Source organism: Photinus pyralis, unplaced genomic scaffold, assembly GCF_008802855.1.
Source record: "Photinus pyralis isolate 1611_PpyrPB1 unplaced genomic scaffold, Ppyr1.3 Ppyr1.4_LG1, whole genome shotgun sequence".
NCBI lineage: Eukaryota > Metazoa > Arthropoda > Insecta > Coleoptera > Lampyridae > Photinus > Photinus pyralis.
Genome location: NW_022170249.1, coordinates 33739141 through 33755577, shown reverse-complemented (window position 1 = coordinate 33755577; position 16437 = coordinate 33739141). Strand labels below are relative to the sequence as shown.

The window sequence follows — 16437 nt, the reverse complement described above, 5'->3', positions numbered from 1 at the left end:
CACCACCACGGCCATCTCTATCTCTACGGAACAGAATGTACCCAAAAATACTGATTGGATCATCATTATCACTGCTGAGTCAAGTCTCCGACACCATAACGACATCGCAACTACCATTTATCACGAGATCTGCAAAATTATGAAATTTAAAGTTAAGTACATTTAATCATAATAAAAGAGATATATAATAATTTTGGCATGAATAATAGTAATTTAAAAAAACACGAATTTCGGTAAGGAACAAATAATTTTTCAAAAATTTTTGCGAATACGGATATAATTGAAATTGGACGATAATTGTTCCTATCAGTTTGATTCCCTTTTTTTTAGGATCGGAACACTGACGCAATAGCACCTTAGGAGAAGTGAGGAGCGTCTGTTCAAAACCAGACATGTCCAACTTCGAATGAATTTCGTTTTTCGACTGTTTCCGAAAGATTTTATTGAATTAAATACGACTGTGGTAACTGAATTGATCAAAACAGATCATGTCCCTTGTAAAATGCATAGCGAAAGTAGAGCGTTTGATCAAAATCAGACATGTCCACTATTTAACTTCGCAAGTGAATACCTGATCAAAACTAGACATGTCCTTAACTTTTATAATAGCATTTGTAAATAACTGATCATGTCCTAAGTGATGCAGATTCCTTTGTATAGGTTTATTTTGCATTATTGTCGCAATATTCGTCAGTGGATGGCACCACCTATTAGCTATACGCTAAAATTAATCACCTGTTAAATTTTGTTGTGTTGTTTCACCGCTATATTAGTGCTTAAAGGAATAAATAGTGCGCTCTTCAGGTGAAGTTGTGGTTTATCTTATTGAATTTGAGTGTGTTTATCAATGGAAGAACATACTGTTGGCGAGATTAATAGTGGATCACGAAAAAAACGTGTACCTACATCCGCACGTGCTTCAAAGGCAACCATGAGGTAAGATTTTGTCATCTTTTCCGTGCAATGTTGAAAATGTTGGTTAATATTATTTAGGTACGCAGAGGCCGATCCTGATTTAAAATCATTTAAACGTCCTTGCGACCATCACACTTCCTTTTCATTTTCTCAAGACTAGTATGTGTCGAACAAAATAGGATACGTCCATATGAGCGTTTGTTCAAAACTAGACATGTCCATCATGACTGATCAAACATAGACATGTCCAATCCAAAATTTCCCTAAAATTGGGCATTTTGATGCAAAAAAATTCAATGATATCTAGAAAAGCATTTTATCGATGGCAAAAGGCCGATGCAGTATACAATTGTTTAATAAATTTTAAAAACACGGCTACAATAGTTTTTCGTGATTTTCTCAAAACTAGTTTTACTGGACATGTCTGGTTTTGAATAGACGATCCTCAAGTATTAGTTCGTGTACACGCATTAATAACTTCGTAAGGGGTAGGTACAGTGATAATTGTTTTTAGTCCAAAGCAGTCCTTGCTCTTATGATTTCTCATTTTTGAAATTGTCTCACATCATTGAAAGAAACTTCGTTAAACCGGAAAAGTGGTTTTAACTACATTGACATAAGGCATAAATTTTAAACAAAGGGTCTCTATACGCTGTTTTTTAACTAGGAAGACGGATTTAAAAACCTGATTTACACTGAAAATGTCACTAGAATCTAGTAACAAAAATAATAGACTCATTTTATACAGACATGTATTGTGTGTTGCGTGATGTATTTTTCTTTCACATTTGGATAGATTTCATTATTTATGCTTTTGGGTTATTATTTGATAGGAACTACTTTATATTATGCATGAATGAATTATAATAAATAGGTAATACATTGATAATAGGTAATAATGCTGCATACATTTTTTGACCTTTGAAACATTGTTTTGAATTGTAGTTTTAAATGTTTTATCAGTTGTAATACTACACAATCCACATTACAATTTACAACAAATGTTAAGTTATTGAACAAATTCCGAGCAATGGAATTATATTCATATTATTAAACAGCACAGTTCACTGTTTTATGTATAAGCGATTTAGACACTGTCTTCCGAAAGTTCACTAAAACTGTCACTGTCCTCCGATCCGAGTGAAATAATTAATGGTTCTATAAGTGTATGCATTAGACCATCCAATTTACACATCTTATTTTCTTCCTTAATAACGTGTTGCACACAATTCCGCCAATCGTCAGAGCTCACATTTGCAACAGCCTTATGACCACCGGAACGTTTCGAAGGGGTAACAATCCCAGTACTTCGATCTTCTTTAATTATCCGGTATACTGTTGATCGTGCAACTCCTAATATGTGTCATACTTTAATAACCAAATATATACCTACATCATTATTTACGTTACCTGTGGTAGATGTAATCTTCAACACAAGCGTAGCAAAATTCATATCCGGAGTATCAGATAACATTTGTTTATAAGTGTTTATAATAAACTGCTTTTCGGAGACTGATAAAATGACCTAAGTTTAAGCGACAACGTTTTTTCAAAGGAGACAAGCTTGCTTTACTGGTACTTGGAGTTGAATCCATCACCAATGCCAGTACACTTAGGACGCGAAATATCAACTTTAGTTCTTAAAAGAACTGTTTTACTTTGTTAAAATTTATGCAAAAGGACTGGGAACACACGAAAACTCAAAAATAAGTACAACAGTTAAGGATGAGAATCGCGATTAAATTTGACAGGTAAATCATGTCAATAGTATTTTTCCTGGGTGTAAAACGGGCGCAGCGCGAGCCAATAGAAACTAAGATTTTTTGCGGGAACTTTTAAATCCGTCTTCCTAGTTAAAAAACAGAGTATAGTTTGGTATCGAATAACTGGCAATATTACTGAAAAAAAACTATTCATTTTGTTCGGATCAATTGCGCATTTATATTTCTCTGAAACATTTTATTTATTTATTTTTTATTTCTCTTATTCTTAATAAGATTCCATGTGGCTTTAGACTTATTGTCTGCGGAGGACACGTATTTGCTGCAATTTTACTTGCCCGCAGTTTAACTTCAATCGTTTCTCTATATCGAATGGTGCGTTTTCTAGCCATAGTAACATATGGCAATGAATACTACCTCAATGTTGGAATTGACGAAAAAAATCTATAATTCGATATTTTCCGAATGGCTCTGTCAAATTCAAACCATTTATAATTGTATCAATCAATTTATCTACCTAAATATGAACAACAAATAACTGTATCAGCGTTAACTAACTCGGCTCTTGTTGTTGCATTCATAGGTCAAATATTTCTTCCGGAATGTCTGTACCACCTGGTACATTGTTTAGAAACTTATAGATATATTTTAACAATGGCAACCAATATGTTTCCGATGCACTTAAGGTAAGAGACACTGTCGGTTTCATAGAAAATAACTCTTGTTTCGAGTATAGGTACCAGTACTGAACAGAATTAGGAATATGGCGCGTGAAGGATTCATTGAATAAAAAACACTATTTTTATTCAATGGTTCCATAGTTTCTTTAGTGAACTATCGATTTTCGATGTCACTGCTAGTATCTAATATCATAGTGTAAGAATTGCTAATATTATGCAAGTTGCAAGTGTTTGCTCGACTTTAGACTATCTATAACACGAAATCTCATTATCTTTGTGGCCATGTACAAAACACGTCGATCACGTCTTCTTATCTCACTTGTAGCCATCGAATAAGCAGTGACTCGCACCATTGAATAATAAATCTTTATTCAATGCTCGCACCTTAAGGCTGCGTTAGGCTACGGCGCCATATTGAATAGTAGTTCAAAACAACCTGCACCCTTTTTCTATAAATTTCAAATTTTATGGCACTATTTGTCGAATTTCTTTTCGAATATCATAAATGTATTAGTACAGAATGCAATGATATACATTATATAAGAAATATTTTTAGTAGTAAAAAGAAAATCGACAATAACATGAATTTTTTTTTCATGGCGTAGAGAGTTGTTATTATTTTAATACATTTACCATCACCCAGAAAGCTTTGAGTTTAAAAATAAGCGGTAGAAACTGTATACTTCAGAAGATTTATAGAAAATCAGTACCACTTACTTTTCAAACAGCCATATTCATTTTTAGTTCAATACTTCTGCCGCAAGGAAAACGTGGCGCCAATGTAGGGCGTTGCAATTCAAAATATTTTATTTCGTGAATTTACTAATGTTTGTGTGATGTAAATAAAATACATTGTATTATATTATCCCATTTGGGTGACAAGTTTTCAACTAAACAGGTAGTAGTACCTACTTAGTTTCCTCAAATAGAAAGGTGAATATGTACAACGCGATCGAAATTGTACCGCTCTTATGAAACATGATTTTAGTAATCATTTGCCGCATCGCATATAAAGCTGAACCAATACTAACCATAACCTCTAAATCTAACTCTCCTGCCACCTCCCTTTCGAAACGTTTATTTCCGGTTTCCACAACCATTTGCCTACATCTTTTGGTTTTACAAAACAGTCTTTGTCAAAGCTACCAATTAGCAAGCAATAATTACAAGATTGCCGCATGCCTTTTATTGTGGAAGAAAATAAGCTGCTTTTGAAGTGCTATTTCCGTAATGGTAGTAAAGAAGAAAACACAGTTTGGACGTATTCGACTCGCCTGTGGATGGAGGAATTTCGGGAGGCCTATCCTGAACATGATGTGGACGATGAGAACTTACGTCGCCACACTCATTGTTAGTTAACCGATTTGACGATAAGGAAGTGTTGCTTCGAGAAAATCTCCTGGTCGCCCAACAGTAGCTAACGAGGCAGTAGTATTTAGATGTGTTTGCTCATCTTGAACAAAGCCCGCAAAAACCGTCATATGGCACCTGTGAGAAAATAGCGAGGAAAAGTTGCATTTCTACCCGTACAAAGTATCCATGCTACAAGAACTTCATTGGCCCGACTTTGAAAAATGCGTAACTATAGTATCAGATGGATTATCTATGAGCGCCATCAACAGGGCATGGAGAACCTTGATCTCCAAGAGAAGCCGGCAGTCGTTTGCAGCAAAGAAACGGCTTCCGGAGGATCAGTGTAGAGGTTGCAAGACGATGTGTACCAGATTCCAGCACTATTGGAACAATACAAAATGTTGTCTCTTACTGTGTACAAAAATTGGAACTATGTAAAATGACTAGAAAGTTTATTGTTAACTTTATGTACAAGCATGGTTATGCAATAAATAATGACTTTGTAAGAACTGTTATTATAATAGGTAATAGTTAATATAGACAGAATGTAATCATAACTTGTTAACTATTTCAGGCAACATCCAATCTAAATAAAAGGTAGTCAAGTTCGGCAGCATCACATCATTCCAAAACACCTCATCTTTTTGAATGATTTCAATATGTAATGGTTGTTCATCATTCACATAGACAATAAAAAAACATAAACTTTTCCTAGATATGTTTAATTGTCCCTGTATCTGAAACATTGTGTAAATAACAAAATAATAGGTTATAATATTCACCTGATAATAATAATTATGATTGCGTTTGAGTTGTAATTTTCCTGCATCATTCAATTGAAGACAAAAGCTTGGATAACTTTTTGATGACTGGGCTGCTTCTAATAATGTTTTCTTATCTTTTGCAGTTTATACTGACATTTCACCTCCACGATTGAATCCTCTCCTAGCAAACCTGAGGGATAACCATGTATAATAATTACATTAAAATATACAAGGTTAGCATACCATCAGGAGAAGCACCCAGGTATGGGTGTAGTTCATCTATAAATAATCCACTATCTACAATTTTAACATTTTTGGCAGAAGCAAATTTTTGAATAACAACTTTTTCTTGCATTTTCCCATAGTTCACGGCCTCACTGTAAAAGTTCTTGGGATGTAGAATCCGTGCCACTAGATTATGTGGTTCCTTGTTAAACCTTCTTTTACATACTTCGCCAAAATTTGATGCAGTGAGACGCCTTCTCCGTTCCATGACATATCTATTATTGTCCCATTGCCCCCTTGTATTTTTTTCAATTTCAGCTATGTCTTCTTGGGACACCTAAGTTACAGCCACAAGAATAAAAAGTATAGACCCAGAAATATAAAATAAACAAACCTGTAGGCTTCTTAAAATTCTCAATTTTTCGGAATTAACTTCTTCCTCATTTTTTTGATGTTGAGTGGCATTTGCTCCATAATCTATTGCAGATTGTGTTTCTGTTTTTCTACATTTAAGTAGTGGCAAGTCCAATTTAAGTTTGCGCTTGACTGGTCCAGCATTCTGTTGTCGTACTTTTCGGTTTGCTTCCTGGTGCTTCAACCGCCCTATATGGTTTTTGAAATGTTCTCCTGGACTGCTACTCGTTATGGCTTTCCAACTTTCCTCCTGCCAACCAATCCCATTATTGTACCTTAACCCGGACAGATTAGCTCTTGTCTCAAACGATCCTCTTTGATTTAAATTTAATCGTTTTCCAGCATTAAATTTGCATAAAATCGACATATAAAGCTCTGCTCTATTATTGGTTTCATTGTCGATTAATTGATGTCCTTTAGCGACTAGACGATCCAAGGCACCTTCCAAAATAAAATTAGGTATAGGTATGTAATTTAGAATGAGATCACACTTACCATATATGTGATGATAGACGCCAGTATTTTTTAAGTCAACGACTTTACTGTTTTCCACACATCCTCGAGTTTCGCAGTAGCTTTCCTTGCAAGAGGAGTGATCCCCATATACATGTTTTGGTCCATTCATAAGGTCTGTTTTTAAATCTTCGACGAGACCATGAGCATTTTCATATAAAACCTTCATGGCAATTTCTTGAAGAGCCTTGATGTTTTTCACTGTTAAGAACTTTCTAGCTTGCAATGCTATGGCAGTATCGTTTTTTATTTTATACAAAGCCTTCCCGTAATTTTTCACAGCATGATTACTGCAATGTATTTTTTCTACTTCATTGCCATACGTAACTTTTTGTTTTATTTTAGCAAAAACGGACGAATCACCATCTGCTATAAACTTTAAATATTTAATTTTGTGCATAGAAATGCTGTGATTGAACCCTTCGACAATAATATCAGATTCCATCGCCCCCGATGATGCCGTCCAGTTTTTGTAACAGATGTGTTCTTTAATTTCATCTTCCTTCTTAGCTCTTGCACATACTGAGCAATATTTATTTCTCACGCCCAAGAATAAAATTTTACCAGTTGCTTTCCCAATTATTACAGCCTATAAATGACAAACGGTTTACATAGAAATAAAATACGGTACATAGTGTTTTTTACTTACGACTCCTGACGAAGCATTGTAACTATGCCCATAAGACCGTTGACTCCAGCCGCAATCTGTGTACACGACAACCCATGCCAAACCATTTTCGTCCACTTGTCCTTTTGAAATAGCTATATCATACTCCTCTATGCCTGCTTTTTCAATAGAAATCCACAGACGATCTTCCCACTCTTTGCTTAAAAAGCATTCAATTTTTTGGAACATACTATAGGTCAATGGAGGAATATTCATAATTGCTAGACGTTCCTGCAAGTTACTGAAAGTATTTCCAGCAGAAATGGTTGACCACACAGCTGCCGTATTAATGTTTTGAACTGCGTAATTTCTTCCAGGATGTGTGCACCGCTTTATTTCAAAACCGCAATAATTGCATTTAAAGGTTATTGTGCTAACCAAGCCGTTTCTCTCTTCTAGTATCGGTTCCAATTGACCTCCGGTACATTTCTTTGAATGGTCAACTTGTAAATGCAATGCCTAATTTAAAACGTGTTGCAAATCAACAATTCTATGTCCTGTTATTATAGAAGGTTTAGGATGAATCTCGACCTCCATTTCATGCAACAAAACACTAAAACAGAAATTTGATTAGATCTAGCTCTTATCGTAGTTTAAAATATTACTCATCATACTCTTCTTTATCTATAAATGAGAATTCATGAAGCACCTCTAGCGAGTCAGATTCTGGGTGAGCTTGAATTGTCTCAGTACCTGGTGTTGCTTCCAACGACAAATCTTGTGGCGACTTATTTCCTAACCCATTACCATCATAATCATGATCAAGGGCCACACTTCTAAATAAAAAAATTTAGTGAAATTATACAATTCCGGAAAAACGTTCTTACTTTGACTGTACATCAATATCATGTGATGTAGGATTTGCAACCGGATTGGGAGGCTCAATTGAAATTCTTGAGTTCACATCCTTATGAAAATAGTTGTGATCATGATGAACATTTTCCCTAAAAACAAAAAGTAATTTTGCTTTCATAACATAACCTAACCTCTAAATTCAACAGCTGACATTCCACATTCAAAGAAAAAAGTACGCATTACAAAGCACGCACTTTACTCTGTGGAATAACCGAAGATAGAACTAACTACTATCTCCTTTTTTCTTCGGCATAATATTCGTTGTAGTATATAGTCTAGCATTCAAGAAAGAATTCGAATACGTCACCCATGAAGTTCACGAAGCAGAGTAAGTATTGTGTATCTCTGTCTTATGCTTTCAATCCAACAAAGAAGTAATGATTCTGGGTTGTAATAACTTGATAAAATGTGTTATGACGTAAACGACTTCTTTCCTCAATACTACCATAGCATTGATTATATACTACGAAGTATATAAGTAAACGTATATAATCAATGACCATAGTTAGAGATACAAACCAGTACTTACAATGAACCTCATTGTGAATATGGTTTCATATCACTAAAGAAAACCAATGATCTCACCTATACTCCTCTCTTTTTTCTTCTTTAAGTTTGTTTCTGTTTTGCCATTCTCGCTTTCTTGCCTTAGATTTCTTGTTTCTTTTATTAAATTTGTAAGAAAGACGTCCTTTACCCATAATTGGTGGTTACAATAAAAAATTAAGTAATAATGTTCCGAACGTATTCAAAAAATTATTAGGTAGGTACACAAATTACAATACACCACTCACACTGCACAGTGAATCTGCGAATGAAACAAAAATGCCATTCAAAATGCAAGGTCGGATAAATGTGTGCCCAGAGGGTAATTCATTACGTATTAGAAAGCTAATTAGGTACATCAATGAATCATTAACAAAATAAATATAATTCTCCTCGCCAACGCCATCTATTATTTTAAAAATAGTTATTTTTCAGATTAATTACAATTTTTACCGCCGAGGGCCAAGAACGCAGCCTTAGGTTGGCCGAAATAAATCATAGGAAAAAACATTTCTTCGGCGTCTGCATCGAATGATAAAGCGATTGGTCGAGTATGCTGTCCCGGGGGCTTATTTCTGAACCCGATCCTTATTCAGCACACCGCTTTGCTGAATAGAGCCGAAATCATTATTTCACGTTTCCCAACTCAATTCAGAATCGGTGCTGAACTTGGTTGAGATATGGTATTTGATTGCGACCGCAGATCCAGGAATTTAGTTTAAAAATTGTGTGATTAAGACTCAAATGAGTACAGTGGAGATCAGAATAGTTTCAATTAAACATTAATTTCATTTAAAAAGATTTGCCTGTTAAATTCTATAACTAATCCGTACTGATTAATTGTTCATATTTATTTTACATACTGATTTCTCACAATGATTAATATTTGATGAACAACTTGTATGAAGTATGTTATTCGCGTATGGTATGGTACATATAGGTACTCAGTGCACAATCCCAAGAAAAATAAGTCACGTCACCAAATGACGACTCAGGTTATTTGAGTTCCGAAACCCCATCTAATTCAGCAAGGCGCGCTCAATCGAGTTGGGAAACGGGCATAGGTACGTAAAGGATGCGAGTTTGTGGGTGTTCGGCTTTATTCGGCGAAGAGGTGCGCTGAATAAGGATGGGGTTCGGAAATTCGCCGCCAGGTATAAGTACAGATAGAATGCAGATAAAGAGCAGGTGATATGCACCGCATATTTGTTAGCTGAAGTAATATAAAAAACGATGTTCACGTCCTTCGAGTAATTATTATGTTCAGTAAGATCTAAAGTAAGGGGCCTATGGAAAAAATTTCTAAAGGAATTCCTTTCTGAGATAAGGGGTGGCAGGAATCGAAGGGAGTGACTTGGTCCGACGTGGGGGGCCGTTTATGATCCTGAAAAAGTGTCTAGTTGAGAATTTTTACCTCTGAATATCACAAAGCTGTCGTCCACATATCAAACGATATCGAACGGATGTTTAGTACTGTCGCCCTTGAATTGTTTTTTAGGTTAAGTGCATACATGCTCGTAGAAATGTACCGTGTGTATAATTAATTCCCCGATTAGCGGTTTAATAAGACGTAATTTGTAAAACCGGTTGATATTAGCAATCTTAAGTGTTTAATGACTTAACTGTCAGTTATTCCGATAAAAACTCGTACTTGAGAAAGTGGTGTACGCAGTAAATATCCAATGGCAATATATTTAATGACATATTAACTAATAAGTCGTAGTTTTTAGGGCATGTTGGGAGGCGCTATTATGGTCACTTTCTCCGGCCATTCGTCCGAGGCCTTTACTCCTACAGTTTTCATGATACAAGGTTCGTTCTTTTTGCATTCGGTAGCTAATAATTCGGCAGTTCTAATTTATAGATTTTTTTTAAATTTTAACCACAGATGCTTCTAGTAAAGACAATCATATCGCATATTGTAAAAATCAGATGTGCGCATGCGCAAACCACACAATGTCAACTTGGTTATTCATGGAAGTATTTCTTTGAGATTTTAACCATAAATGATTCTAGTAAAGACAAACATATCGCATGCTGTAAAAATAAGACATGCGCACTGCGCAATATCAACTTTTTTATTTAAAGATATATTTTTTGAAATTTTAACCACAGATTCTTGTAGTAAAGGCAAACATATCAAATGTTTTAAACATGTGTACGCCTGATTTATAAGAATATGTATGCCATAACTTATTTTCCTTTGCACACATAAATAGTCCGGTATAAGACCTTTCAGGAAGTACTGATTTATTCATGGAAAATGCGCTAAAGTTGCTCGCCTTAAGGCGAAAACGTTTTTTCATTTTTTGTACTTCTTACTACTACTACTCCACGCCCGACACAGATAAAGTACACGAAACCTCAGAGTAAACAACAGCTGAGACTCTCTATCGTATGGTACGTTCCCCAAGTATTATGATCATTGATGAATTATATTTCTGTCTTGTGCCTCTTGGTACTAAATGTAAGGGTGGTGATTTTTTCACACTTTGTTTTGGCATTGCGTAATACTTCTCTAATAGATAGCAGTTCCAAAATCTTGCAATAAAAGGACAATATATGAATTATGCATGACTTCAACCCATTATAACAATCGCCGATACCATTGACCTTTTTAATGTTCTGCGTTCGGTATCTTACTGGAAATTCATTGTGGTCACACTGTCACGTTTGTTTAAATAGTCCACGCCGTACCATATACTGCGTATATCTAGCTTCATTAATAATTTTGTTATAAGTTTGGTTTTCATACAAATGTATGAAGAAATTCTTAAACCTGCAAATAAGCTAAAGTCCAACCCTGCTGCATTGGGTATACTATTACGCATTTTTGTGAACAAAATAATTTTTAATACCAAGAATCGAACCCAAGCTACCTGGGTGCGAACCGGATATCCTTGTCACTAGAGCATCATGGCATACATTGCATCGTGACTGAACTGAGTTCGCATTTCAAGATAGTTGGGGGAGATTTCAAATATGTCGTTTCGTTTCGCATGCAGTGTGTGGTACGGCGTGAACAACTTAGATTAAAATCACACTGTATACAGTGACTATACTGTTTGGTATCCGTACTATACGTTTTACAAATACTCATATTCAAGGTACGTAATATTGATGACATTTAGCCAACACATTTGCCGCCGCGTTGGCAGATGGTACGAATTCACGTAAACTCGCGATGTCGTCGGCGTATGATACTACTAGGTAACTTTTATGAGTCAAGAGTACATCCTTCCTCTGACATAATAATTTTTTCCAGGAAAAGCTTCTTGAGAACTCTCCAGAGCTTCCTTGGAATTGTAAAAGTATTATTATAATGGTCACAATCATTTACATTTTATTAAAGAACCTAGTTTTTGAAGTTATTGGGTTACCTTGAAGTTCTTTTTGTCTACCTCCTGTGTGCCTGAGATCCTTACTATCCTACCCGAAGGCTTAAATGACCCCTAACTTTATCTCCCTTTGTTACCGAGGGCCAAAGTTCTGAATCCTTTCTCGAAATAAAATAACCTTTTTTTTGACAGATGTTAAATTGGCATTTTAATAAGTTTCAATGAGTAGGCTATGCCGCTCTTTAACGGCAAGGGTAGATAAAATGAAACAGATAATTCTGCATTTTAATGACATCTGTCATTCTTATTTCAAATGGGACGCGGATCACGATATAAAATGACGGTCAGAACATTAACTATGAAAACGACCGCGACGGCAAAACCCAAGCTTGCTATTTTCGACGTCTAAATTAAATTCAGAATTGTCAGAAGGTTTACAATGATTTATATGACCTCTACTATAAAATAAAGTTTTTTATTATACACGACGATAAAGGGAAACTATTTCGTGAAAGTTAAAATATCCCTATATCGCCTTATATAATAAATAACTTTTAACGTCCGATTATGTACAGAAACTAAAGCTCCACATAAAACTTGTATAAAGGAGTTGTAGGCAATGCAATAGCCACAACTTATCGGGAAATTTGCAATAAAGTATGAAACTGATTAGATTTCATTGACTTAAAAAAGATTTAGGAGATGCAATAAGATGAGAGCAAATAGAGAACAAATAAATAACTTAATTAATATGCAAATGGGGGCAAAATCTTATTAAGCGGGGATTACCATTACATTATTACATTAAACGTTATTGAACTTAATCCAAGAATAACACATACAGCATTCGCTTCCTATTGGGTGACCTTTATTGCGAATAGCTAAACCGAGCAAAGAAGGTAAATACTAAAAAATGTCTTTGTCTCTCAAATCTAAGCGAGCAATATACCGAAGAAAATAAAAAGTCAGCTCCAACCGTAAATAAAACTTCGCTCGCAGCGAGAATAACAAACATCAAAGTTTATAAGTAGATAAATACCCACACCGACAGAAAATATATACGCACATGTAGCATCTTGTTCATGTACTAGTACGTGATGCAATATTAAGTTTGACAACCAACAAATAACATGATTAGTGCACATACGCGAACACAGTTCTTTCAAATATGCCTCTTTAGTGTGCGTTTCGCATATCAATTAATTTTGTATAAATAGCAATCGATAGTTATACGCTATAGCAATTTTTTAGGTCTCGCACTTAATATAGTCAAAGGGAACGGGAACAAATCGTCACTTCTCAATATTTAATACGCTACATTTACAATTTTTGGTGCTTTAAAAAATAAAATAGGTTCTTTGCATGTGGGAGGTATCGCCCACATAAATTTGAAATTTTAATAAATGGTGAGAAGTTTATTGGAATTTTTTACAGCCACCTGCTTTTAACCATGCCAGATTCTGCACTTTCCGCCTCTATTGCAGCCGTGACACACTTAGACAGATGCTTAGTTACGGTCAGCTCCGAATCTGACACCTGAATATTGGCCACACTGGGCCTCGCTGCAGCGACTTGTTCATATATTACTGGTATACCCGCAACTTTGGGTGACCCAAACTCCAACAAATTAAATTCTTTCTTTCCCATAGCAACAAATTTTTATTTGACCATTTAAAGTTTTGCTTTCTTTCGTATGGAGTACAGCTGAAGATTAGATTGATTTTGTTATTTTGTTTTTTTTGCTTGTGTTTTTCTTTTAAATTCCAATGTTATGTTAGATGGTTTTCTTTTTCTTGCTAGTGAAGATTAATTTGTTCATGATTTTTTTTTTTTTTTTTTTGAGTTGGATCCATCGTTCCTCGAAATGGGGGTTGAAATATATTATGTTATCAAAAATCTCTAAACCTTCCCCATATAGTTTTATTCGTTGAAGTTTTTAAAAATAACAGCGACTATAGTTTCGGCGTACTGCCATCATCAGGCGACTAGAAGTGTATCACAATATAGCAAATTTGAAAACATTAAGAGCTAGTACTTACTGTGAAAGTTAACAGGAAAACGGTAAATTACAAACGTTGAAGACGGATAAGACGAACATGTTGTTTTTTTAATTATAAACTGGCCGAAGCCAAGTGAAGAACCTGAAGGGTGGTTAAAACGGAAAGGTTGTCCTAAGTTTCAAGACGAATTAATTATCAAGCCTTGTTAAGACAACCAACCGGGGGGTTGAATTTTTACATTAAAGTTGAAATTTGGGTTAACCTAAAAATGAACAAAGTTTTAGATTTAAAAAATAACTTATCTAAAAGGTACTTACACATTTCAAAAGAACGGGGGGGAAAAAATAAACTTATAAAAGTATTGAAACTATTAAGATGACTACATATTTAAATTATTTAAGTAAAGTTTAAATTCGAGATCATGCAGACGGCATGTCTCGAAATGATTGACAATTCGGTATAAGAGGAAACTGACATATCGATAAATTTTGAAAAGATGTATAGGGTGAACTGAAATTATTGTAAAAACAGAAGATTATTATTAAAGCCGAGAACTTCGTTAAGAGAGAGGTGCGGGTTCTTTTTAACTTGGTGGTAAATTTCTTTCAATTCCAGAAAGTTCAATCTTATACCTTTATTACATATATGCAGAATTTCGAAATCGGTGTTCGGATTGAAGGAGTGGCCCGTTTCTAGGATGTGTGAAGCGAAAGAGGATTTTATTGAGGAGGAATTATTGTTTTTAATACATTGAAGATGTTCTTGAAACCTAGTAGAAAATTTTCTCCCTGTTTGGCCAATGTAGGAAGATTTGCAGGTGGGGCAATTAAGTTTGTAAATGCCGGATTTGTCTATTAGAGGGATTTGGTCTTTTGTGTGTGAAAGAACTGAATTTAGATTGCTGTTGGCTGTAAAGATTATGCGGATGTTGTACTTTCGAAAAGTGTTTTGAAAACTATGAGAAAATTCTCCGATATAAGGCAATACTTGATATGTGGTTGGAGTATCTACTTGTAAGAGGGATAAACTGGTGGTATTGTGGATCTCGGATTTATGAAGGAGTTTGAATTGGAGATTTTGAATCAATTTTAACGGGTAATCATTTTGGGCGGCTAATTGGTAAATAATCTGGAGTTCTGCGTTGTATTTGGCTTGGTTTAAAGGTAAATTAAAAAGTCTGTGAAAATAGAATCTGAATGCTGCAAGTTTATGTTGGAGAGGATGAAAGGAGGTGAAGTGGATTATATTACTGGTGGTGGTGGGTTTTCTATAAATTCCAATATCGAGTTTTTGTCCTAGATGTTCAATTGAGAGATCTAAAAAGTTGAGGGTTTTGTGTGACTCTAATTCAAGGGTAAATTTTAAGTTTTTATGTAAGGTGTTTAAGATGTTAAAGCAATTGTTTAAATCGGAGTCATTCCCTTAACCACCCTTCAGGTTCTTCACTTGGCTTCGGCCAGTTAATAATTAAAAAACAACATGTTCGTCTTATCCGTCTTCAACGTTTGTAATTTACCGTTTTCCTGTTAATTTACACAGTAAGTACTAGCTCTTAATGTTTTCAAATTTGCTATATTGTGATACACTTCTAGTCGCCTGATGATGGTAGTATGCCGAAACTATAGTCGCTGTTATTTTTAAAAACTTCAACGAATAAAACTATATGGGGAAGGTTTAGAGATTTTTGATAACATAATATTGTTCATGATATAAATGTCAACGGAACAGTAAAGATTATTTTTTAAAAAAGTTTGCCACAAAGAGAGCTCATGATGCCTACGTTACTTTTTTGATAGCACCAACAGTTACCACTATAAAAGTATCGAAAATAGACAAAATTTTCTGAAAGAAAGATACTAGCGTTTACCATCAGCCGGCACCGTGAGCGCAACATTTTACATCACAGCGAACGTGCGTAATTTTTTCATTTTTCTTGAATAAAGTCTCATTCAATATACATTTTGTATGTGTGGTCGTGTTTAGTTTAGAGCTTAAATAAAATATGGCTTCAGGCGGAGTAGCTAACATTTACGTTACTTAAAATTCAATCTAAAATGCCTAAAATATCTGACGGCATTGACTAACACAGTGTAATGTTTTAATCAATGCTAAAAGCGGCTCTGAATATATAAGACGAAAATGTGCGAGGTCTTAATGTAAACCCTACTGTAATCGATATACGAAAAAACGATTTTCCTTGTTTTACGCGTAAAGCCGCGTTTGCATAAATTTAGAATAAGCTTTTTGCTCCTTCGGGAATCTTTATTATTTTACCCAAGAGGAACAGGTTCTAAATATTCTATCGCTTATTTAGTTTGAGGGGAAGTATTAAATGCTTTAGGGTTACAACGCGGAAAAATTGTATGGGGATGTGTACTTAGTAACAATCCACTCAAATGTTATCATGACAAAGCGTTCCATAACCTAATTCTTCTGAAACTTGGAA

The 16437-nt window shown here is 34.9% G+C and overlaps 1 protein-coding gene across 4 annotated transcripts; it reads right to left on the bottom strand.

Annotated features, from left to right (window-relative positions):
* Positions 1 to 5110: 5110 nt before the first annotated feature.
* Positions 5111 to 8993, bottom strand: LOC116166782. Of its 4 annotated transcripts, XM_031471677.1 has the most exons (10): positions 8693 to 8993; positions 8080 to 8196; positions 7858 to 8028; positions 7235 to 7805; positions 6568 to 7174; positions 6053 to 6513; positions 5777 to 5995; positions 5677 to 5730; positions 5452 to 5623; positions 5111 to 5406 (listed from the first exon to the last, which is right to left on the bottom strand). In XM_031471677.1, the coding sequence occupies exons 4-8, from the start codon at positions 7466 to 7468 to the stop codon at positions 5713 to 5715; spliced, it is 1539 nt and encodes a 512-aa protein (XP_031327537.1). In that variant the 5' UTR covers positions 7469 to 7805; positions 7858 to 8028; positions 8080 to 8196; positions 8693 to 8993; the 3' UTR covers positions 5111 to 5406; positions 5452 to 5623; positions 5677 to 5712. The 4 variants fall into 4 exon arrangements, with proteins under 4 accessions (XP_031327537.1, XP_031341415.1, XP_031356110.1 ...); XM_031485555.1 differs by having other exon boundaries at positions 5677 to 5995; positions 8693 to 8991; XM_031500250.1 differs by having other exon boundaries at positions 5677 to 5995; positions 7867 to 8028; positions 8693 to 8991.
* Positions 8994 to 16437: the final 7444 nt, after the last annotated feature.